At 34.1% G+C, this 26,001-nt stretch overlaps 3 protein-coding genes and 1 pseudogene across 5 annotated transcripts; 1 reads left to right on the top strand and 3 right to left on the bottom strand.

The window, feature by feature from the left end:
- Positions 1-750: 750 nt before the first annotated feature.
- On the bottom strand, positions 751-1,989 carry LOC133290232 (vegetative cell wall protein gp1-like; annotated as a pseudogene).
- Positions 1,990-3,169: 1,180 nt separating this feature from the next.
- Positions 3,170-5,199, top strand: LOC133290235 (F-box/kelch-repeat protein At3g23880-like). Its single transcript, XM_061488304.1, has 2 exons — positions 3,170-4,390; positions 5,002-5,199. Exon 1 carries the CDS (start codon positions 3,181-3,183, stop codon positions 4,360-4,362), a length of 1,182 nt encoding a protein of 393 aa, XP_061344288.1. The 5' UTR covers positions 3,170-3,180; the 3' UTR covers positions 4,363-4,390; positions 5,002-5,199.
- A 672-nt stretch (positions 5,200-5,871) lies between these two features.
- Positions 5,872-7,257, bottom strand: LOC133290231 (proline-rich extensin-like protein EPR1). Its single transcript, XM_061488300.1, has 2 exons — positions 7,072-7,257; positions 5,872-6,926 (listed from the first exon to the last, which is right to left on the bottom strand). The coding sequence occupies exons 1-2, from the start codon at positions 7,229-7,231 to the stop codon at positions 6,052-6,054; spliced, it is 1,035 nt and encodes a 344-aa protein (XP_061344284.1). The 5' UTR covers positions 7,232-7,257; the 3' UTR covers positions 5,872-6,051.
- A 1,778-nt stretch (positions 7,258-9,035) lies between these two features.
- On the bottom strand, positions 9,036-17,452 carry LOC133290218 (AUGMIN subunit 5). Of its 3 annotated transcripts, XM_061488277.1 has the most exons (10): positions 16,738-17,452; positions 15,656-16,198; positions 15,191-15,332; positions 14,938-15,111; positions 13,530-13,739; positions 12,962-13,147; positions 11,618-11,777; positions 10,541-10,736; positions 10,213-10,345; positions 9,036-9,696 (listed from the first exon to the last, which is right to left on the bottom strand). In XM_061488277.1, the coding sequence occupies exons 1-10, from the start codon at positions 17,256-17,258 to the stop codon at positions 9,568-9,570; spliced, it is 2,394 nt and encodes a 797-aa protein (XP_061344261.1). In that variant the 5' UTR covers positions 17,259-17,452; the 3' UTR covers positions 9,036-9,567. The 3 variants fall into 3 exon arrangements, with proteins under 3 accessions (XP_061344261.1, XP_061344264.1, XP_061344263.1); XM_061488280.1 differs by lacking the exons at positions 9,036-9,696; positions 10,213-10,345 and adding an exon at positions 11,032-11,087 and having other exon boundaries at positions 10,593-10,736; XM_061488279.1 differs by lacking the exons at positions 9,036-9,696; positions 10,213-10,345; positions 10,541-10,736 and adding an exon at positions 10,880-11,087.
- Positions 17,453-26,001: the final 8,549 nt, after the last annotated feature.

Below are 26,001 nucleotides of genomic sequence, written 5' to 3'. Positions count from 1 at the left end.
TTATCATGGTAGATAAAATCGTGATTAATTGAAAGGTGGATAAGAAAATCGTAACATATAAAATCGTAATATAAAAAAAGGGTTCGCTTTTTCTAATTTTATAATTAGAAAAATTATAAAATCATGGTATTTTTATAATTTTAATTTATTTTAGGGTTATAATAGTCTTTATATTTATAATTTTTTAAGATTTCAATACTAAAACGAAGTTGTTTTGGAAATAAATGCAGATGACTTCTCTGCATTAACTGCGGAAACATTTTTCCCATAAAAAAATCGTAAGAATGTAAAAGCGTTTGGAATATTAATAAAATCGTTTTCATGAAGAAAAAAAATAGTAAAAACTTAAAATCATAGTGTTAAATCGAAATTTTAACTACCAGATTTGACTATTTAATGTTATTTCAAATGTTTAAAGTTTGGTTGATTTGTTTAAGTATTCAGAATTGCAATACGAAGCCTTTGAGTCACAATCAGAAGTGTCTATTTCTAGAACAATTCAAGGATCCAGATTTCACAAATAATGATAATTTACAAGATTAAGCTTTAAGATGACCACATACTTAAATTTATTACTAATTCATTAAAGATATATCAAATTTTTCAGTGGCAGTCACTAGATGTTGCACATACATCCCCATGTTTTTCTATTTATATCATAATCATATTAGGATTTACACAAAGTAAGTAAATAAGTTGATCATGTGGAAGGAGTTATTAGGGAATTATGCATGGATAGCTGCTCTATTTAATTAAGGAGAAGCATTCTTTGAAGAAGAAGCAGGGGGTGTGCCAGGGCTGCTAGGTGGAGGAAATGGAAATGGCAAATCTGATGTAGGTGGAGGAAGTGGCGGACCTAGGTTGGTGACACAAATTTTTTGAAAAAAAGAATAAAATATATTTTGGGTCATTAACAAAAATTATAGGATCCAATTTAATCTCTTAACAAAAAGTTTGACTCGTGATCCCTTTAAATTCCAAAATAAACCTATTTTAGTCCTTTTGAAGGATTAATGTGGGTCTTTTTGTTTTTCAGGGGATCATGATTTTGATTATCTGGATCTATTTTTGAATTCTGAGGGGTCACGAGTAGATTTTTTTTCCCTAAGAGATTAAATTGAGACCCGTAATTTTTGTTGATGACACAAAATATTGTATTGTAACGGTTTAGTTGACTCTTGATTATTTTTTTTAAATTAAATTAAAATTTCTTTTTTTTTGTATATATTTTTTTGTATTTTAATATATTTAAAATTTTCTTTAATTTTTTTTCTTTATTCTTTTATTGTAAATGTGCAGACTTTAAATTTTTTTTCTAGGTCCGCTATTGGGTGGAGGTGATGGGGATGGAGTTAAACCTGGTACTGGAGGGAATGGAAACAATGGTGATGATCCTGAAGGAGGAGGCTGCAATGGGGTAGGGATGAGTGGTGTTGAACTTGGTGGCTGAAATGGGTTAGGAATAAGGTTAGGTGGCTGAAGTGGGTTGGGAACAATGTGTGGTGGAAACAGTGGGTTGGGAGGAAAGTTGAGGTTTTCAGGGTTAGCTACTTTCTGATCTGAAGACTGAGCATTGTCTGAAGGTTTGATTGGTTTGGACGCACTAGTCATTCCTGGTGGTGACCATGGCATTCCTGGAAGGGGTGGCAGAGGAGGGAGTTCTGGCAATGGTGGAAGCCCAGGAAGGGGAGGAAGAATAGGAAGACCACCAGGTGTGTTTGGATCCTGAAGTGGTGGTGGAAATGATGGATCTATATGTGCAGGAAATAAAGTTTTCACTGAATCAAGCCCATTGCTGTTTTGAATACTTGGTTTTTATTTACAAAGATTTGGCTGTTTAAGAGGCTTGAATGAGAAAAACCCAACTGAGAATATGTGTAGTCCTTGCTTTCTAGACTTGAGGCGCAGTGAAGAAGAAGTTGCTTCTGAGGCCACAGCACAATAAGGCTCCCTAGTACATCCCTTGATTCTCTTCACATGTTTACTCATATAGGGTTTAAAATTTATTTTTTTAAACTTTCAAAAGCTCTTAAAAATCTATTTTTGAGATGGATTATAATAGAATCTTGTTGGTTTATTGTTTTTGAATTGTTTTATGATGAATATCGCTAAAAAATTTGTTGTTTTTGAGCTTTGACGAACTCCTATGATGAAACCTGATTTCGAGCCGGTCAACCCGCCAAAAAAAGAAGCAAACACTGCAATAAGAAACAAAAAATCCTAAGGGGTATGGTGAGATGTGAGAGAGGTATCCTATTTATATTTTTCACTAAAAAGTCTTCACGAAATCCACACCAATAGAAAATCGATCAAAATCGTCATATTTTTTAAAATCACGAGATTATTTTTTCTTTCTTTGTTTAAATTTGAATGCCAAAGGATTTGGACAGACTTTAAAATAATCTTTTAAAATCTTAATCGAATACCATATAACTTTTTTTTCAATTCTTTAAAATCTTAATTGGATATTAATGATTTTTTTTATCTAAAAATAATTCATTAAAATTCTTTGAAATTCCAATTTAATACACTCCCCTTGCTTTATTATTTTTATGATGTATTTTAAATTATGTTTTAGTTATATTTTTGAATTTCATAATATGATCCCATTTATAATTTACGATTCAAAGAATCAATCAATCCATTCATGATCTAGAAATCAGTCAAAAAATGATTACAAAAAAAAAACATCAGTCAAAAATTAATGATTTGAATTGCGTTCTGATAATTTTGATAATGACATTTTAAATTTATAAAAAAGAAAAAGAAAAACTAATTTTTTTTTTGGTACATTGCCAGAAGGTATCCCCGTTCAACCTTCTCCGGGCACCATGCTCTAGGGGTACGGCTAGTTTGGGCTAGCTCCTCATTGTAACAAGTGGGTGCACTAAACTTCGCAACCGAAGAAAGGACGAGACTAATTCTCCAAACAAAGATTTTTTTGGCTTATTCTCTGTACCCAAATTTTTTTCAAAAAACTACTTTGAGGCAGGCTTTGATTCAATCCCTACCCTTTAGCTAACAAAATATTGAAAGAATTAACGTAGGGATACGATTTTGTTTCAAAAAATATTTTGATTTTAAAATCTTCCAAAATATTTTGATTTTAAGAGTATATAAAATGCTAATCGGAATTCACGTTTCATCCGATCGCTTTCTCTTTGTTCTCAATCAAGGAGGATGGAAAAGAAGAAGAAGAAGACGAATCTCACTCAAACACTCACACTCACACTCACACTCCCAGATGATGTGATAGAAGAAATTCTATTGAGGTTACCTGTGAAATCTCTTGTGCGTTTCAAATGTGTGTGTAAGTCATGGTTCTCTCTTATTTCCAAACCCCAATTTGCAAAATCTCATTTTGACCTAGCTGTCGCACCCACCCACAGATTACTTACTGATTATAAGAGAAACCGTTCTTTAGTTGGATCCATAGAAATAGATGCAGGTGATTCTGCTCTGTTACACCTTGCTGTTCCATATCCACCATCCTGTTCCGTTTATCGTAATAAATTTGAAATTTTAGGTTCTTGCAGAGGCTTTATACTTTTAGGGTATCATAAGAATGATAATCTCATGCTATGGAATCCATCAACTGGAGCCCAGAAACCAATATTACGCTCTCATAACTACTATTCGGAGAGAGCTCTATATGGTTTCGGGTATGATGCATCAACTGATGATTACTCGATTATTATGATTTTTTCGGGCGATCGGGCTAGTTGGGAAACATACACCATCGTTTTTTTCTCCTTGAAGACCAATTCATGGACCAGAATTGGGAATATCGATTTTCCATACTGGGTTACCCCGAAGAGATACAGATCTGGGGTACTCTTAAATGGTGCTCTTCATTGGTTGATCTTTTCTAAGGGTCAACCAATATCTCCTGTGATTATTGCCTTTGATTTGAAAGAAAGGAGTTTATCAGAGATTCCTGTGCCTTGTAAAGTCTTCATACCAGTGTTTTATGATAATTGTCACTTGGCGGTAATAGGAGGATGTCTCAGTCTGTGTTGTTGGCCCATTTACAGTGATAGCGACAGCGACAGTGATAGCGATGCAAAGATTAAGATATGGATGATGGAAGAATATAAAGTTCAGTCATCTTGGACTGAGTCCATTAATCTGACCACTCCTCACATTGCTAGCAAATATATTATGCCGATAAGCTTTACCAAAGATCTTGTAATTGTTGGATCAAATGCAGAAGGAAAATTAATTAAACTGAATGATAAAGGAGAGTTGCTTGAGCTTTCCAAACATACTGTGCGGATTTTTAAAGAGAGTTCACAATATTTTACGTATAGAGAGAGTCTGCTGTCGCTCCCTAGAGAAATTGGGGAAAACGAGGGAAGATGATCAATAGTGACAGATATGAAGAATTAAGGTATGTGATGTTCTCTTATTCTTTTGACCATTTTATTCTTATTCATCTTGCATCATGAATTTTTTTTTTTTGAAAAGTTGTATGCATGATGCATAACAATGAAACCTTAGACTATCTTGTACTCTCCCCTTCCTAGCTAATAATATTTCTTTTTCTGTAAAAAAAAAGTACGTATGAAATAGCAGGGAAAGATGTGATTTGGGGGTGAATTGAATTCTCCGTTGGTTGGAGAAAATATTTGATTTCTTGCTTACTTAGAATATTCAAAGGCAAATTTGAGTGGAAAATTTTATAAGAAAAACAACTATAATGTTTGGAGTAAAACAGATAGGATTGCCAGTCAGATTTTGCTATGTCACAGATTTAGAGCTAAAATATTATAGAATTTCTAATACGGTGACATTTACAATAAGGGTTTAAGTTTTCTTACGTTGTAGGATTGTAGGAGATAAAAAAAAGTAGAGAGAAGTTAAATGTGGGTCCCATATTTTATATTAAAAAAGAAAAGAAAAATTAATTGGCACAGAAAACGAATTAGTGTAGGAAAATGATGTACTCTTATGTAGCATAAGAGTATTATTTCCCTTACAATAAACTGATGTTTCCTGCAGGCCACCAAGTATGCAAGAGGACTTTGGTTTGAAAAGGGAGAAAGAGTCAATTGCAGTGGTTTTCACTTTGCTGCAATGACGTTGACAGCCAACGTGCCTTATATTTCATCCTTCTTTCCAGATTCCTGATCCTGTCCAAAACTTTTTTAGTAGTAGTAGACTTTGTTTAGAGAGATGTCATTTCTTTTGTTATTTACCTTGGGCTTTAATCTTCCATTGAATGTGATACGTTCGTATCTTTATATTTTTTTAAAATATTAATCAGATGTGAAACTTTTTGAGTTTGGAATGATATAAGTATCCTTTTCATTGATAAAAAAGTAACAGGAGTTTGGTTGGGACTTGGGATACATAATTGAATGCCTTTTTACATCACGCTAAACTTGTCTGCTCGATTTTTTATTTTATCTGTTGTGTCGTTTGAAAATTGCTTGACTACCGTGTGGTTAAAACCACAATTTTACTTAATATCGGAAGGGAAATAAAAAATCATAAAGCGTAAAATCGTAACGTTAAAAAATAGTAAAAATGTAAAAACATTTGAAATATTAGTAAAATTATTTTCATGAAAAAAAATAATAAAAACGTAAAATCGTAGTGTTAAATCGAGATTTTAATTATCATGTTGACTATACTATTTAATGTTATTTCAAATGTTCAAAGTTTGGTTGATTTGTTTAAGTATGTAAATGCAGACATAGAACTTAAACATTAATGTTGAGCATTGTTAAAAACTGTTTCAGAATTGCAATATGAAGCCTTAAGTCACAATCAGAAGTGTCTATTTCTAGAACAATTCAAGGATCCAGATTTCTCAAATAATGATAATTTACAAGATTAAGCTCTAAGATGACCACATACTTGAATTTATTACTAATTCATTAATGATGTATCAACTTTTTCAGTGGCAGTCACTAGATGTTGCACATCCATCCCCATGTTTTTCTATTTATATCATAATCATATTAGGATTTGCATAAAGTAAGTAAATAAGTTGATCATGTGGAAGGAATTATTAGGGAATTATGCATGGATAGCTGCTCTATTTAATTAAGGAGAAGCATTCTTTGAAGAAGAAGCAGGGGGTGTGCCAGGGCTGCTAGGTGGAGGAAATGGAAATGGCAAATCTGATGTAGGTGGAGGTGATGGGGATGGAGTTAAACCCGGCACTGGAGGGAATGGAAACAATGGTGATGATCCTGAAGGAGGAGGCTGCAATGGGGTAGGGATGAGTGGTGTTGGGCTTGGTGGCTGAAATGGGTTAGGAATAAGGTTAGGTGGCTGAAGTGGGTTGGGAACAATGGGTGGTGGAAACAGTGGGTTAGGAGGAAAGTTGAGGTTTTCAGGGTTAGCTACTTTCTGATCTGAAGACTGAGCATTGTCTGAAGGTTTGATTGGTTTGGACTCACTAGTCATTCCTGGTGGTGACCATGGCATTCCTGGAAGGGGTGGCAGAGGAGGGAGTTCTGGCAATGGTGGAAGCCCAGGAAGGGGAGGAAGAATAGGAAGACCACCAGGTGTGTTTGGATCCTGAAGTGGAGGTGGAAATGATGGATCTATATGTTGAGGAAATAAAGTTTTCACTGAATCAAGCCCATTGCTGTTTTGAATACTTGGTTTTTGGTTACAAAGATTTGGCTGTTTAAGAGGCTTGAATGAGAAAAATCCAGCTGAGAATATGTGTAGTCCTTGCTTTCTAGACTTGAGGCGCAGTGAAGAAGAAGTTGCTTCTGAGGCCACAGCACAATAAGGCTCACTGCTGCTTAGCAATTTCACAGTACATCCCTTGATTCTCTTCATATGTTTACTCACTGAGAAAGGAAGCTGCACTCTGAATTCTCCATGCTCATCTGTCTTCACTTTTTTCCTGAATCTTGGTTTTGAACTCTCATACCCATCTTTGCATTCTACAGCAACTGATGCACCTGCACACAATAATTTAGAACCACATAACATAACATAACATTAGCCACAAAATTAAGACTAACACCTTAAAGTGTCAGCTAATATAGCAGGTAGGGATATGAAATTGAACCCCTTTGAACAATAAGTCAAACAGTTGAAATGGACCTGAAATGAAGTGGCTTCCCAAGGAGAAATCCTGTTGAAAACATGTGTCACAGTAGACAGTGCCAACCACAACAGCAGAGGGAAGCTTTTTGTCATGGCTAGCCTCAGAAAGACTACCAAATGTGAGACTGAGAAACAGTATTACAAGGAACCAAGACATTCTAAGATTTGTTCTCTAAGAAACTCTTGTCTATATTTCAAATATGTTCTTATCCCTCTTTTTTTACTTCCATATATTTTCTTTGTTCTATCTTGCTATCTTTGATAAAGACAATCAAACACTAAATTTTTATAGGCCAACCCATGACAAGGCCATTTATGCCTATCATGCAAAAGCCAGTCAACTGTAAACTAAAAATGCAGTAATTGTAAGGTTTGTTTTCCCATCACCAAACAGCTAGCAAAAGAATAAAGAGAAGCTCCTTGTTTCTGTTTAATTTAATTGCAAGTTTGTTTCTTTTCTTGGTATGAAAATGCCAAAAGTATGGTTGGGAATTGGGACCATGTTGGTTCACGGGACAAAGAAAGTAACCACATAATGTGTGAGCACTGAAGTCATGACGCATAGGAAGTATGTCCCTGCTGGATTCACGTTTAGAGTTAAGCACAAAATATAGCATGACCTGTGTGGTTGTTCTGCATATCAAAGGTGCAACGTGTGAGCGTCCTGCGATGCAGATATGCATGTTGTAAAGAATCAATTTAACTCAAAAATTTAAGTTATTAGAGAGTGAGGCTACATTAATGATTTTATATATCTCAGAACATGTGATGTGAGTATGTTACTATTTACAAGGATGTCGAGAATGTTGCAGAGATGGCATTCATGAAGAACCGTGAAGTCTTGGCTTCCCATCTGTAATCTCACAATTTGTTCTTCTACTTGATGGTTGATACAGCTAATATTTCCCTGAGTCACGTGATTAACACCCACATCAGCTCTATTTAGCATATATAAAACATAACAATAATACAATATAAGTTCACCAAAATAAATAAATAAATAAACATAACAACATAGAGATTGATTATTATTTAATACCCAAATTTAACTTCTGTTTTATGTCAACTTCTTATCATTTTAGAGCTCTGTATGAAACTTGATCTCGAGATTTGAACTGTTTCCATCATGCGTAAGAACTTCGACGCGTCACGTTTTGTCTTCCTAAAGTAGATAGTTTGTTTGTTTTTACATTAGATTAGACATAAAACGCTTACGTTTGTGGCCTTTTTTTAACAAAATGACAACTTCACAATGTTGTATGTTGATTTTAATTACAGCATCGTCATTTTTAAATGTTAGTATAATTAATTTAATAGACTCATAAGTTTAATTATGATTATTTTCAAACTCTTACAAGTAAACTAAAATTCACGTGAAAATTAAAATTTAAAATCTTATAAAATAAATTAAAGCCATTATTTATATAAAATTGGAGCTTTTCTAATAAATTCATAGGTTTTCCCATATCTTTTTTCTTTTCTGTTTTTGGGTGAGGATTGCCCATGTCTTTATCATATCATAAAGTGGTTGGAGATATAACGTGAATAGGAATATGCTTTGCTTTTTTTTTTTCTTTCTGTTGGATATTTTAGACCAGACAACAATGAACGTCGGTACCATTTTGAGAGATTTAAAATTTTAATTCCAGGATCGCGAAACAATAAATCGACTGAAATATCATTAAAAAAAAAATGAGCGCAATGTCAAATGCTGGATTGAAGAGAAGACATTATTATCATTTTAACAAATATCTATTAAATTTGAAGTTTTGAATCAGTTTTAAATATTTAGTTTTTTTTTTAACTTTAGGCAGAAAAACTAAACAAATAAACTGGTCAGCAAAAGAGAAAAGAGAACTCAACATCATCGCCACAGTTTAAAAACTGAACTCAGGACTCAAAATCTTGGTGGGCCATCAAACCTTGTACTTTTATCCGAAAAAAGAAAAAAAAATCATACTACACTCGCATCACCTCAGCAAATTCTACTTTTTTAAGGGCTCTAAGTGTATACCCCAATTCAAATCAGACGGCAGTAAAATGAAGCTGAAAAGGCCTTCAGCTTCAATTAGCTACCAGACAATAAATCAAATTACAAAACTCTACAATTTGAAGATTCAATCCCATTAATCACATCCAGTAAAAAACAACAATCCGACCCACCACCTAAATTCTAAAATGACATGTCATACATATCATACTTCTGAAGAGATACAGGCGGGGTTGGGGGCTGTAAAAATCAAGTAGAGGAGAGGTTTCTTTCTTGTTCTTAAGGTCTTCGTCTATCAATAAAGACACCAGCTGCCACATTTGCATCCCAAAAGAAAAACTTACCACAAAAGACATTCCCAGTCAACCTCAGTGCTTGAAGTAGCCGCTGGCTGCAGAATAAAAAGTCTTTGATGTTGGCAGCGAGGTGGGAAATGTTTAGGCAAATGAGACTTCAGGGGGAAAAAAAATAAAAAATTCACTCCAGGTGCTCAATAATTCTATTCACAATAGCTCCTTATCATAAAACGCAAGAAGCTGCTTCACATGATTATGCCAGGCAGCTACATTTTGCCCATCCACTGTTACCCAGTCAACAACTGTCGATGCTGGTTGCTCCCACCACTCATCAAGCTGCAGAATAGGTTAATTTAAGAATAGAAATATAAATCCTATGGTTATAAAGGAATATAAGAGGACGAGCATGGAGCAGTGGTAAAACTATTCATTTGTGGCTAAAAAGTCATGTGTTTGAATTTGGGAAATAGCTTATTTGCAAATGTGCAAGGGTGGTAAGGCTGCGTACAAGGATTGCCCTCATCCCACTCTCGCTAATTAGGGTTTAATATGAAGTCGGTTTTTTTTTTTTTTTTTTATGGTTATAAAGTAACATGAAAGAACCCACCAACCAGATGACATAGCAAATTAAACAACTCTGATGAATATTCTTTATTCAGCCATATGTAAATTAGATATACGTAGTATAAGTTGCATCTGAGCTAAACAAACAGAGACATAGGGGGTGAAAGTTTGAAGTGTGAGTTTCACATGAAAAATTGTATGAAAAACTCATCCTGAAATTTTCACCCCTATTTTAAGGGATATCAAACTAATTCCAATAGTAATAATAACAGTAGTAATGTAACTCACCAATCCCCTGACATATTTGCAATCTTCCAAGCTCTGCTGAGCATTCAAAACAGCTGTCTTAAGCTCAGGCAACCATTTTTCCATGACAATTTTCTCTTGTTCCATAGCCAAATTCAAAGAAAAACTTGTCGTCCTGAATCATTATATCAAATGTCAAAAAAGGAGAAGAAAAAGCTTTCAACAAATACTAAAGGTATGAATCTGAAAAAGATAGAAAGATAAACTAGTTAATTGAATACATCTTTCTCTCTCTAATACATAAATTTGAATTTATTTAAAACATTAACCATGAATGCATGTTGGATTCCGGGGTTAGATACATATTTACCTTTCATATTCCTGTTGAACACAGTAGGCATGGCTCAACAAGGCATGGCCACTTTGAACAAGATCCCGTCTAATATGGACAAGATTGATAGCCTTTAATAAATCTTCCAACACACTAGCTTCAGAACCACGAAGTTTCAAACAAAACTCCAGGGACTCCAGCACGGATGCTAGACCAGCATCTGAACCCTCCAAGCCTGTCCATTTAACAAGAAAATCATTTGCTATATAATAATAGCTTTTAGCCCACATATAAGCATCCCAAGCAACGCACCCCTAACCATATTAAAATCTACACTATCAGTAAACAAAAATGTGCCACGTCATTGGATTTTGATTTACATTAACAGTTCACTGAAAGTATAAAACTCTTCATACTAAGGTGGATCAAAATTAAATCCTTTTATCATATGCATGTAAACAACTATAACCTATAAACATATAAGATTTTTTTTTTTTTTTTTGGTAACAATAAACATATAAGATTTTTACCCATGACATGAACGACTGGTTATCCTGAGGCACACACTGTAACAGGACTTTAATATCTGCCAAATCAAAAGTTTATCATCAAGTTATACAACCATGCAAACAACTGTAAACATAAGTTTATAAAAACAGTGACCAAATCTCCCTACGTCAAAGGAGATTCATTGTACAAAACCAAAGCAAAGTTCTGACGTTCTTCAGCAATGCCTATAGAAATCAATATCAATAATAATCTAAGAAGTACTGTTATGTTTACATGTATTGTATCAAGACAATACAATAGCAGAAAAGAGGACATAGGCACAACAACGGATATTAAATATTAGATAAACCATTAAAAATAGACTTAAACCAATAAAATAAATTTAAAATATGTTATAATACATTCTCATTTTAAAAAGTGTCAAAACTATCAAATTCTAATATTTTGGTAGGCATTAGACAAGTTTCAGGCAATTTTATTGCTGTCAAAACAATGAACAAAAAATACAAGAACTTCCATCCCATACACGCCTTCATAGCAGAGATCTCTAATATGAGTACATCAGGAAAGAGCCTATCAGCAAATCAAAACCAGTAATATACTTACCAGAAGGATACTGAAGTGCAGCTGAAACACGACATATTGATGGAATTGCTGACGGATCCCGTGCACCAGCTTTTGCTGTCAAAATAGCTGCATTTATTTCTGCATTTGCAATTGCTTCCTGTCCAGGTGATCCACTGGCGCCCATGGCCTCAAGCAGTGCCTGAACCAAAATTGAAGAGAAAATTAGCTTGAAGCACATCTCAATATATGAGATAGATTACTAAAATATTTAAAGCGAGTTTCTCCAAAGCCATTAAAAGATTATCTTTCTTAAAAGAATTTAAAGGTTACTGATATATATAAGTAACCCTACTAAATTTGCACCATTGCACAAACCCTATCAAATAATCTAACAGCCATCCAAGATGAGACATTACTTAAATGGGATTCAAAGCATCATAATCCAGAGAACCAGTTGGACAACCAAGTCGAATGGGTGTGTCCTTTTCTTTTTGGAGCAGCAGTTTCTGATTATTCATTATCAAGGTCATGGTAAAAGCAAGGAGGGTGAAATTCTGGGGCAGTGTGCAGTTCATGCAGTTATAAGGTGTATTTGGTTGGAGAGGAATGAGCGTATCTTTCAGGGGGTCTCCTGCCCGTAAACTTTTTCTGGGATAGGATTATGCCTATGACTTCTCATGTCTGCTTCAAGCAAGTTGCTATTTCTGATATGCAAAGAGATTGAGCAGCCTTGCTAAATTCTTGATTTTGTTTGTCAAATCATGTTACTTGTCGTATATTAATTTTTCTGATTTGGAGGATACCTTACACCCACCCACAATTGTAGTTTCTTTCTTTTATCTAAATAAAAGTCTTATATCCAACAAACAAACCGAGTGGATGTGTTCAAGACTTGATACCGAATCCAAGTCTATATTTAAATGAACTCAGAACCTTTGACTACCAAAAGGTAGAAATGGAAGATCCAAAAGTACACCATGTAAAGCAACTTCATATATCAAATCCCAAAAACAGAGAAAAATATTTCTGTAAAAGCACCAATTCAACCCAAAAGCTTAAGTTATTAAGTGAAGCCCTTTTTTAATGGTTTATATTATTCTCTAACACCTCCCCTCACACAAGAGCCCAAATGCACAGGCCCACCTGCCTGTGCTAAGAAACTCCACAATACTTAATTAATTATTAATTAAATGGGGGCAGTGAAGATCGAACTCGTGACACCGAGGCTCTGATATCATGTAAAGCGTCAATTCAACTCAAAAGCTAAAGTTATTAAGTGAAGGCCTTTTTAATGGTTTATATTATTCTCTAACAATTTCTATCCTAACATGTTATAACAAACAAACAAGTGAACAACAAATTGTCTGTTGGAGCATTAGAAACCTGTGGGGAAGAAGGAAGCATGTAGAGGCTATTATCTGGACTCCGATAAAAGGTAGACACTTCTTTCTCAATAAAATCCTTTGCGCTATTTGAAGCCTCAACGACAACAGCACATGCTGGAATTATAGTGCTTGAAGCATACTCCCTTGCAGTTAATGGTTGCTGACTCCAAAAAGAAGCAGCATCCTCCAATATGAAAAAAAGGGGGAAAAAAATCAAAGAACTGTTAATTAAAAAAAGAAATGGGAAAAAATACAATAAGAATAATGATGTGTTGGAATCAATTGTGTAACTTAAGGGAAATGAATACCATTAAGGCCCACTAGGAACAATATATGTAAACTTCTTACAAAGGTCCATTGTCTCAGTAGTCAATACATATATCAATTCATAGTAACTAAATGCATCAATGCGCCCAACAAACAAATCTATTAGTTCCTAATTCAAGTTTAAAATCAGTGATGATACTAGGATTCAAACAGGGTACCACCCATTGCCCAAGGATAAGCTGTAAATATACCAGTTATGTTTCACCAATAAAGGAAATACAGAAATAATGGAACCTTACCATATTTGCTTTAAGGAGTGCTGTATATATGGCCTCAAGTTCTGATCTACGAGCATCAAACTCTTCAATCTTTTTCCACTTTTTTTTCAGAGAATCTTCAGCTTCTTTCCTCTCAGCACACAACTTATTCAAGCGTTGTATTTCAGACATTAAGGTATTTAAGCTTGCCTTTAAACCAGCAACTTCTCTTTCCTTGGCCCAAACATCTAGCTGAACACATGGAAGAAAAATAAAGAAAAGGCCGATGTATAACCATAAATGGGTAAACTCTCACCTCAAATGCTGAAGTGATAAAACATTTCTAGCATTAGGAATTGGATAGAATTGAAAGGGGCTAAAAAGTTATTCCCTTCTTTCTTCCAACTTGTAACAGCTGAAAAAAAAAGTTCTTTTATTTTTTTTATTTTCCCTCACTCTGATTTTTACTTTTATATAGGTTCATCCTAGGTCAACTAATTTGGGAAAAAAGTGATATTGATGTTGTGACAGTTTAAAATCCTAACCTAATTCATAAATTAAGTAGGAAAATCTAATCAGCGATTAAAAAGGGGAACCTAAATAATTTAATTGAACTTAAAAAAGAAAATATTCCTCAAAGCTAGTAGAAGGTAAATTCTTTATTTCTCCCACCTTAAATGTTGATATAAAAAATATTTCTTTCATACTTAAACATGTGCAGGTGTCCCAAATTTAGCCATTTACTGAGAACATCAAAATTCAGAATCTTCTCCCATGAATTACGTAAAAAGAAATTGTGTTACTTTATAACAGCACCAAAATATCAAGCCAGTATCGTGTAGCACTTCAAAAAATAATTAGATGTGAAGAGATGAAACAAATATAATTTGTCATAAAAACAAATCTTCTGTTCTTCTATCGCTTTCTTTCTCTAATAAAATTTCTTCTTTTACAAAAAAAAATGTCATATAAACATATCAATCATGTACACACACAAGTATGTTAAGCATTAACAGCTAGACAATATACACCATCACCATGTACACGTGATCTTTATCAAATAGTGTGCTTAGTGGCTCAAAGCAGCTTAAGATAATGTCTGGGTCTTTAAAAGCAAAAATTAAAAAAATGAAATAACAATCTTGAAAAACATGCCAAGTACTTTATTGTAACACCCAAAATCAGAAGAGAAAAATTTCATTGATTTAAGCATTATTTCTTCCTCGCATAAGCTACACTACCAAAACAACATTCATCAATACTTCATGCTCAGCATTTCTCTAAATCACCAGTCAATGAGTGTTTATTCCTCCCACCGTAAATGTTGGTAATCTAACTATTAGTTATTTATGGGAAGAATACTGTATCATGAGCAAAGGTGATGATAGATTCATAATATACATCTCACACAAAAATTACCAAATTCACTATAAGTTTTGATAAACAATACCTCGAGTTGCCTAAGACTTCCGACATTTTGGGATGTGCTTCCAATACCAATGGAGCGCGAAGACACATCAGCACCACCATGCAGACGTTTCATAAGTTTTTCGCACAAGTCCCTTGCTTCTGCAGCCTTGTTTAGTGCATCTTCAGTAGCCAAAAATTGCTGAACATGAGCTTTCTGTGACGAGAGATACAGTACCAGTTCAATAACTCCACTTATGACAAAAAAATTGTGCAGTCTAAGGACGAATAAAGACCTGTCTTTCAAGAAGCTGATTTTGACTTCCTCCTGGAGGCACATCAACCCCAATCTTTCCATTGCCATAAAGTTGATATTGTAGAGGAGAGCTCCCATCAGAAGAGGAAACATCCATAACTATGTTATTTTCATATTTGTACCTGATTAATGCAAGTTCGGATTATAACAGCAATAGCATAAGTACTTGCACATAAGACAAAACTAGCAGAACATTTATAAAATGCATACAACTACTTCAAGCACACTTTTTTATTTCTGGTCGGGAGGGGAGCTAAATCATTGTAAGCATCTTTGATATGCTTTGCCAATTTAGCATTGCTGACTGAAATTTTTTTTGGGAAAGTTATAGTAACAAGAAAAAATGATTCCAACAGAAGGTTTAAAATTCAAAAATTATAGACACAAAGGCATTAACAAGAGCACCAACAGTAAACGAAATACAAATTTACATATATTCTGATACCTCAAGGTCTCTGCATCAGCTCTAACATCAATTTTTTCAATTTCTCTGGAGATTAGGTTTTTCAGCCGAATAGTGTATGCAGTAATTGCCTGAAGCAATTGGGGAGGACTTTTTAGGCAATTCAAAATAACAGTTCTAACCTCATCTGGAATTTGCCCATCAAAATCAAACCCCAACTTCGCTGTTTCTGCCTGAAGATTTAAATGAATGCCACTTCCCTCATAAGCAGGAAAAGAACTCCGTATTTTTTCAACCATGTAAGCTACGAGAGATTCACAAGCCTTTCTAATATTCTTTTCCCTGGTGGTTTCAATGAGAATGACGTCATCTGCAGATTTACTGCTCTTAACTGTAGAATAAACAGCTTCCTTCTCACTTTTGGCACTAAAATTGTTGACTGTTTCAATGGAAGAGTCCACACCCGATCTTTGAGCATCCCTTGCTTGATTTACATAATAACAGAGACGTTTATGATATTCAGCAAATATTTTTGCAGCTTCATCGCACTGCCGATCATAAGCCTCCAATATCACTTGCTTATGCCTGCACAATAGGTAAAGAACTCATATACTTTTGTTGTCTCAACCAACCAATGCCAGAATCATCATAATCTCATTATCTTCTTTTTTTTCTCTCTCTCGAACATAGAATTGGTAGAGAGACGAAAGCACATATACCTTCCTTATCAACAATGGTATTTAATCTCAGTAGCACACTATAAGCATTGTCCCAATAACCGACTGAAACTAAGTCTTAAACTCTCATACTAACAAGCAACAACACAGATGCCTAATTTATAAGTCAAGATGATATTAAATTTTTTGCAACACAAAAACAAATTAGTTTCTACTTTCAACAACTAAACACAGCAGGAGGGAGGGGTTTTTCAGTACTCAGAGACAAAGTTAGCATCTTTTATTCATCTTCTCTGACCAAAAGAATAAAGAAAAATGAAAATTCCACTTCAACGAATTGCTAGTTAAGGGTAAATACTGGGGAATATCCAATGATTCAATGGAGAAACACAACACAACACACACAACTTCTTCAAAATTTAGGGCATCAAATTCAGGAACCAAAACCTGTAATTGGCTCGTTCATCAAGCATTCTCTTTCTCTCAGCCTCCTCCCTGGAAACCTCTAGCATCCTAGCCCCCAAATCCTTCCTCTGCCTCCTCACAACATTCCTCAACCTCTCCACCTCCTTCGCCGCCAAATCCCTCTCCTGCAACGCAATCTCCCTCGTCTCCGCCGCACCGGAACCCTCTCCTGACAACATCTTCTCCTTCTTCCTCCCGCCCTTCCCCCTCCCCTCCTCCTTCCCCGAGGTCACCGAACCGACACCTCCGTCGCCGTCTCCGCCGTGCACGGTGATGTTCCGGCGAATGTTCTGCACCGTCTTCTCGGACTTGGCGCGTGTTATGAGGAAATTCCAGACGGGAATCATGTTCCCGCGGCAAATCTTGCGGATTGACTCGACCGACGGCAAGTGCGACTTGCCGGCGGCGTAGTGGGCGAGTGGCCGGTATCCCATCTCCTTGTGCAGCCATTCCAGAATGGCTTCTGCGGTGGCGCTCGACGATGATGACGGCGTGTTTTGCATCGTGAGACCCTAGTTGGCGGTGACTCCGACTGTGACTGTGACTATGATGGCATTGGCTGAGTCAACTCGGTGACTCGGTCGAGTTAGTTATGTTATGGTTGGATCTGAGAATTCGAAGCACTGTGGTTTGGTGAAGTGAACCAAAACTCTTCCAAGGATTGGAATGTTACGTTATGTTACAATTCAGAAAAAGAGGGAATTGTTTTGGTAGTTTGAAGTTTTGGGAATTTTGAAATTCATTCTGCCATGGCAATTACACATTTTAATTATTATTCTTTTATATTAATCTTACAGTTACAGACAGGAATGAGTCTTGTGAAAATGGTATGGTTTTATATCACTTTTTGTTTGAAATGATTAATCTTATATTCAAAGATAGAAGAAAAAAAATTATTATAAACCAAATAAATTTTACTTTAGATTTTATTAATCTCGTGTTAATGAAGATAAGTTATCTCATATCATAAAGATAAATTTGTGGGCTTTCGTTACCTGAAAAAAAAAAAAGTGACACAATTTTCAAAAAAATATATAAAAAAAAAAATTATCACATATAACATGAGTGTAATTTTGTTCCATTACTTTATTAGCACAAGCATCAGCAATCGGTGAGGGCTGAGTTCTGATGCTATCTCATGTGATGGTTGCTGCCTGTGGGGTGGGGCTAAATCATCTCACGTGTCATTTTCTTATTTTAATATGGGTTTTATTAATCTCATGTTAAAGGAAATAGTTATCTCATGTCATAGAAACAAATTAGTGAGTTTCACCATCTGAAAAAAGAAATAGCACAGTTATCGAAATGTGTGTAGGAGAAAAAACTTATATCATATGACATAAGAATAGTTTTTCCCTTTTAATATTACATAATAATTTTATGGGGAACTTTTTGGCAATTTAAGAATAATTTACTCTGAAATTATAAAAGAGAAGTTTAATTTGTATGAAGTCCAAGCAAAATTAACAAGTGAGCCAACTTGTCATTTTAATATTAAAAACTGGGCTCACATTGTTAGTAATTGATCTCTGCATAAAAAAAAAAAAAAAAAATTATACTGATAATAAATACTCATAATTTAGCTGTAGATCAAGCTAACCTAAGTTGGTTCCGTTTGGTTGAAAATGATTCATATGTGTATTCCTTATTTATAAGGTTTAGAATTTGTTTACCAAAAGAAAAAAAAAAATTAAGGTTTAGAATTTCTCCTTTACCTAAATATGAGACTCACCTTTTTTCTTTTTCTTTTTATACAACGGAAGCACTGAGGTTTAAATTTATAATTTCATGCAAATTACCGAATTCCTTCCTATTAGACTAAGTCTAGTGATTTCATACCCACTCTTTTAAAATAATAAAAAATTTATAATAAAATAATTAATCAGAGACCACCTTATCTCATGCTATGATCATCAACCTGTGTAGATTATGGTATGCCTTACCCATTTATAACCACTCCAACATGCAAGAAGAAAATTCTTCCAGCCGACCAAAGCTTCCTTCATTTCTTCTTGTTTTGTTGCTGTCCCTTCAAGCACCAATCTCATTATTACTTGTAGATAAAGAGAGTAGAATTTAAAGAAGGAAAATCTAGAATAATCAAGCCGTGGGTACCACCAGCAAGGAATTCTTGGAGAATAACTTGGAGAGACTTGTACCTCTGTAGGGGAAGGATCGAAAGATTGCTGAAGATTTTGCCAAAGAAAGGGAAAGAGTTACTAACTGAAGGAGGGAAGAACATCAAGGTGCTAGAGACATTAGAACTACCTATGAGCTTGAAATTGTGTTTTAAAAGAGCACATGCATGCACTGGATTGTGTTTTGATCATGTTGATTAAAGGAGAGAAGAGTGATACAGGCACTTTGTTTGTTATTGTTCTGATTCATAGAATGTATGATCATGCAATCTGCATAGTGGTACATATGCATGCCCAGGTCTTGTTAGTGGAATTTTGCTTTAATGTAAGTTGCATGCATCCTTTTCTGGACTTGGGAGACATAATAACACCCGACTAGAATTGGTGGATGTGAGGGTTTAAACCCAGAGCACATTGTGGAGAAGATGCAGACATAATAGAAGGACTTGTTCGCCAGCAATTGCTACGTGGCAAGTATACTAGTCATACAAGTAATAAAATGATGAATAAAGTATTGTTCCCACTAAAATTAGTGTTTTAATTATAAGCACTAGTTCATTATCTGTTGTAAATATTAGGTATTTTATTATTATTAGTATTTGTTGTATTGGGCCAAGCTCATTAGGTCAAGAATTAGGTTTTTTAGTCTCTATAAATAGAGACCTCTTTGTATCAGACTAATACACAATTCAATAATATTTTAAATACCCTTTTCTTTCAAGTTGGTATCAGAGCTCTCGATCCTGAGGGCTCTGCTTCCGCGCCTATTGTCTTTAGAACAAGAACCTTTTATTTTTTTTGTCTCTCGCTGCCATCAGCCGCCACCAGATTTTTTCCGGGGACCTCTTGGACCGAGAAGATCTCTGTTATACTGGATCTCTGTTACTGTTCATCGTCTCCATTATTCTTCATCACAAGACAGCATCTGTTCATCACGATTGGACCCTTTCCCGGTGGTTTTTCAACTTCGAACAGACCCAGAAAGAACCGCGCTCACCGGACGACGTTGCTCCAGAAATTTCAGACCAGAAGGCCACCGCACGCGCCCACACGCGCCGCTCCTTCAACCGCGAGTGAAGCCCACGCGCAGCCAATCTCACCGGCGTGTGGCGGCGCGTGAGACCATTTTTTCGGATCGGACCACTGCGATCTTGATCGTCCCTTCATCCTCTTTCTGGATCTGTGCTCCTCTCTTTGACCGGACATCGTTTGGTATTTATTTGTGATTTTTTGGCTTCTTGGAGCTTTTTCTTTAACCATTTTCTGTGCAGTATGTCCTCTTCTCAAAGGAGTTCTTTTTCAAAATTTTATGATGATACCTCTTCTAGACCTAAGAGAGATGACCGATGGTGTTCTTATTGTAAAAGAATAGGTCATATCAAGGATTTATGCTTTCGCCTTTATGGAAAGCAAACTGTCTTAGAAAAGATGGCAAGGATGCATGGTCAAGCGCATTTTACTTCTTCTGAAATAACCCCTGCACCTAATGAGACCCAATCTGCATTTCGTCCAGATGAGTTGGAACGACTCCGAACCATTCTTGATTATCTGAGTAAGTCATCTGATACTAGTACTTTGGCTATGACTGGTATGAGCTCCAAAACTCATTCTTTCATTTCTTCATGTAATGATCTTAAACATTCTTGGGTTGTTGATTCTGGTGCTACTGATCATATGCCTTGTTGTGCTGACTCCTTTATTTCTTATCATCCTACCATTGAAACTCATACAATATCCATAGCTGATGGCTCACATACATCAGTTGCGGGTTCTGGTGACATAAACTTACAGCAGTCCTTACATCTTAAGGATGTTCTTCATGTTCCTAAACTCTCTACGAATCTTCTTTCTATTCACAAAATTACAAAAGATTTGAATTGTACTGTAACCTTCTTCCCTACCCATTGTGTTTTTCAGGATCTCGCCACGGGGAAGACGATTGGTAGTGCTAAAGAGCAAGGTGAGCTGTACTATCTGGTGTCACAATCTCCCGCAAATAAAGTAACAGATCACACCTTCATGTCTCATGGTCAATCAACTGTTGATTCTTTAATTTGGCTGCATCATAAGCGTTTGGGTCATCCTCCATTTAATTTACTCAAATCTTTATTTCCGTCATTGTTTTTGTCTAAGTCTGTTGAGTATTTTCATTGTGATGTTTGTGAATTTGCTAAGCATCATCGTGTGTCTTTTCCTTCTAGTATTACTAAGAGTGTTGAACCTTTTGATCTTATTCATTGTGATGTTTGGGGTCCTTCTAAGGTCCATCATTCTTCTGGAAATAAATGGTTTGTTTCTTTTATTGATGATTGCACTCGTGTAACTTGGGTTTACTTAATGCGTGAAAAGTCTGAGGTACCACAACTGTTCTTTCAATTTTATAAAATGATTGAGACTCAATTTTGTAAAAAAATCAAAAGACTAAGGACAGATAATGGTACTGAATATATCAATCACTCTTTTTCCCAATTTATACAAAATCAAGGTATGATTCATGAACTTACTTGTGTAGACACCCCTCAACAAAATGGGATTGCTGAAAGGAAAAATCGTCACCTTCTTGAAGTTGCTCGTGCCTTACTGTTTCAAACACATGTACCCAAATGCTATTGGGGAGATGCCATTCTTACTGCAGCGTTCTTGATCAATCGTCTACCCACTCGGGTTCTCGATCATGTAAGTCCTATTCACTCCATGACTTCTTTTTTTCCTTCTGTTCCAACTTTGCAAAGTCTTCCTCCTCGAGTGTTTGGGTGTGTTGTCTTTGTTCATATTCATAAACAGCATCGCAGTAAGTTGGATCCTAGGGCTCTTAAATATGTCTTCCTTGGATATGCTCCTGATAAGAAGGGCTACAAGTGCTATCACCCTGGAAGTCAGAAATTTTTTGTTTCTATGGATGTTACATTTCAGGAATCTGAGTCCTTTTTCCAAGGTCCTCATCTTCAGGGGGAGAATAATTCACCAGAGTTTATCTTTACTTAAACTAGACAAATTAAAGTTGTTTTGTGAAGAGTAATTTTTAATTAAAGAAGCCAATTATAAAAGAAAACAAAGAACAAATGCAATTAAATGCAGGAACAGAATGCAAACAATTAAAAGATGAGTAGGGAATTAACAATGTAAGACACACTTATTAGGGTTTATTTTATTTCCTATTCTCCTAAGTGATTTAACTCAATTCAATACATTTTCATCTCTATTGTTCCAAATAATTCATCTCATATTTAATCACAATTATCATGTATTTCACTATTTTGATTACATTTAGTTTAATAACATGTTCAATTGATCCTTAATACATAGCAAGTTGAAATCTCGTTAACAAGTACACTTGAGAAATGCTCTTTAATTTTTCTCGTTGGCCTAGCTCATTACTGCAAGTAGCATCGAAAATTTAAAAAGTATTCCTTCGAAACTAAATATTTACAATATTTATAGGAACATGATCCGTTTACAATTTTTTTTTGCAATTACATTAATGTAGGACCGGTCGTATACTGTGTTATTAATGTAGGACCGGTCCTACATAGTGTAATTTGTAAAAATTTATAAACAAAAAAATTTATAAATATAACCTATCCCATATTCATACACATTACTTTCTTTTATAAGTTCTTAATCAAATATTTAATAAAATCTTTTATAGTTTATACCACCGCACCGATCCTAATATATATACGGACATGAAGTATAAAAGATACAGATGCACTACTAGCATTTGTGGTCAATATGGTAGTTGTTGGCTTGTTGCTTCTTGGAGGACAACACCATACTGGTCCTTGTTCGAATGCTGGTAGAATCCAAAAAAAAAAAAAATACAGATGCACTATGATACATATATATATATATAGGCAAATCCTTTCACATCGATCTAAAATTCTGAAATTTGACATTAAATCTTATTCATTGATTTTTGTCAATCAACAGATATTATTTATTGAAAATTAATATTAATTAATAAGTTTAATTTTCAATAAATGATAATCAGATGGACGAAAATCAAATATTAGAATTTAGTGTCAAATTTCAAAATTTGACACCAATGTCAAAAAATCATATCACACACACACACAAACACACACACATATATATAGGGGTTTGCATCTATCATTTCACATGACACAAACAAATTTTCTACACACACAATATTTTGTGGGGCCCACACTTTTTGAAACAAAACAAACAAAAAAAAACTACGACACGCAAAACGAATCTCTATAACATTACACAATCACTTTTCCTACAACACAACTCTTATAAAACCCAAACCCATATATATATATATATATATATGACAAAATAATTTGTAATATGATTATATATCAGCATTGATGCAGTCACTTAAAAACTATGTCATTTTGGAAGGAGGGATAAACGAAGTTCGCATTCAAAATTAGTTGTAAAAAATGAAAATACTATATTTATTTTCACTTGTACATTATTATAATTCCTCGTATTTAATGCTTTCACACCATAAAATAAGATATTCTTATTATATGATTGTACAAATTAGGGGTGTTCGCGGTCTGGATTGGATCGGTTTTGAAGCAAAAAACCATCCGATCCAATTCCTTCGGTTTGGTCATTACATCATCCGATCGGTTTGAATTTTTTTTCAAATCCGATCCAATCCGATCCAATTTTGTTCGGTTTGGATTGGATCGGTTTTCGGTTTTTTGAAAAGCCAAAAAAATAAAACTTAAAAGAATTATTTTTAAAAAAGTGACGATGTTTCAAAACATTTCAAAATTCAAACAGTTATCAGAATTGGTTCACATGTCTTGTACATCAGTTAAAGGCTCAAAGATTATGTCCCAGCCACACAAAATCAAAGATTATGTGAAACGGTTATCAGAATTGGTTCACATGGATTAGAAGCAGAAGAACTGCAGAGAACACGAGAGATCTTAAAAACGTTATGTCACAACCACACAAAATAAAAGGCGATTGTTTGAAACCAACAAAAAATGAAGGAAAATATTATTGCTTCATCACACGAATAACGGGAAGAAATTTAGAAATCTGCTTTGCTATACCTTTATCATGCCCTTGATGCAAATAAAATCAAGTGTTATAGTACCTTTGTTATATGTTTATTTGGCTGTTTAACGGAAGAGACAAACGTTGATTTTTGAGAAGAAAGAGATATGCTACTGGTGCCAGAGCGTGAGTGACTGAGAAGAGTGAGAGACTAAGAGGACGGCAAGAGTGAGTTTGGATGGATTAGGTTTAGAACTTTAGGTGGGTTTAAAACTGATGGGCTAACGCACGAGTGGGTTTAAAACTTTGGGCCGGCTATTATTTGGGATAGGTAATAGGTATAATTTGGTAAAAAAAAGTTTGGATCGGTTTTCAACATCAAAACCGAAAACCGATCCAATCCAGTAATTTTTTTCGGTTTTCGGTTTTTCGGTTTTCGGTTATTTCGGTTTTCGATTTTTCGGTTCGGTTTTTGCGGTTTAAATCGGTTTGGATCGATTTATGAACACCCCTAGTACAAATTCTTAGGTACAATCACGTTATATTCACTAAATCTTTTATATATATATATATATATATATATATAGAAATGATCTCCCTCCATATATCTATATATATCATAGGGATCTGTACTAATAAAGAATCATTAGTTTTTTTTTTCCTTTTTTTCCTTATTATTTATCCTGTTGGATTTATATTTTTGATCTCATGTTAGAATAAAGCCCTAATACAGGAATAGCCCAAACAATAGGTAGGGTTTATTTGTTTCATTTATAAATAGTGTTTAGTCGTTATATGCGTTTAGTACAAGAGAATACACAACCTCTCACTCACTGTTTTTATCAATTTGAGAACGATTTAGAAGATGATTACATTCCAAGTGAGCTTCAACGAGGTCAATTTGTAAAGGAGTCTCTCGTTTATCTCTGCGCATTGTAATAGGTATGTTTTATATGATTTATTTGGTTGTATCATGTATGTTTTCAGGGCAATAAATCATCTCATTTGAGACGATCTAACAAATTTATAATTTTTTTTTCTTCCTTTATCTTAATATGTTATTTTATCACCCTTAATTTGTATATGGATGATTACAGTTTTTTATATGATTTTGTGTTATTTTTTATTTTATCTTCTCTTTATACACAAATTCTTTTTTTTTATGATTAAAAAAAAAGTCAAAAGTTAAAAGCTTTAAGAATTTTAAAAAAAACTATTATCAGTTTTTCTTGAAATGAAAAATCATATAAAGTCAGACACTTTTCTTGAAATACGTATTTTTAATTAACTTTTAAGCTAATAATTTTTAATTTTTTTAAGCTTATGTTTATGAGAGAATTCATTCTTCTTTCTTACATACACTTACACATTCTTTAGTTTTTCTATGATAATATTTTACAAAGCTTTCTTACTTTTTTCTTTCTTAAATTATTTTTAATCTTAGTTTTTAATTTATAATAATGTTTTTCAGTATTCTTAAATTTTTCTTTGTAATTGTTTGTAAAAGTTTTTCTCCTTTTTTTTTTTCCGTAAACAAAAGTTTAGTTTTTCTGTGTAAGTCTTTCACTTTTTTCTCTTATATCCTCTTCTCTTCACTAAAAAAAATCACGAATGCAATCGCAATATCAGGATATGTAATTTTTTTTTTTTTAGGATATATGACATTTTCATTTTAAAATAATTATTTTCTTATTATAATAGGCTAATACACTTAATGCTTAAATTTTTTTTTATAGAAATTTTTATTTCTAAAATTTTACTTTATAAGGTATTATTGTTATACATTTGTAAATATAAATTTTTAAAAATATTTTTTTTAAAAATTCAAACATTATTTATTATACATTAAAATATGAAAATTTATCTTTTATTAATTGTTTAAAAAATGAAACTAAAACTTATTGAGTACTTTTTTTACCTTAAGTTAAGGAATTAAAAAATTACATTTAAAAAATTGAAGAAGTTACAAATTCTTTAATCAAATATTTACATTAGACAAAAAAAAAACTTTAGAATTCATTTTATTATTATTCATATATTAAAATAAGGGTCATTATCTTGAGAATATTTAAATGTAAAGTTGGGAAGGGATATAGATTCCTCCACCCACTCACAAAGGCTAATG

The sequence above is a fragment of the Gastrolobium bilobum genome, unplaced genomic scaffold (assembly GCF_033153095.1).
Source record: "Gastrolobium bilobum isolate Gb01-03AN ecotype WA unplaced genomic scaffold, APGP_CSIRO_Gbil_v1 utg17055, whole genome shotgun sequence".
Taxonomy (NCBI): Eukaryota; Viridiplantae; Streptophyta; class Magnoliopsida; order Fabales; family Fabaceae; genus Gastrolobium; species Gastrolobium bilobum.
The sequence above is the reverse complement of the archived record's forward strand: the minus strand, read 5'-3'. Positions and strand labels throughout refer to the sequence as shown.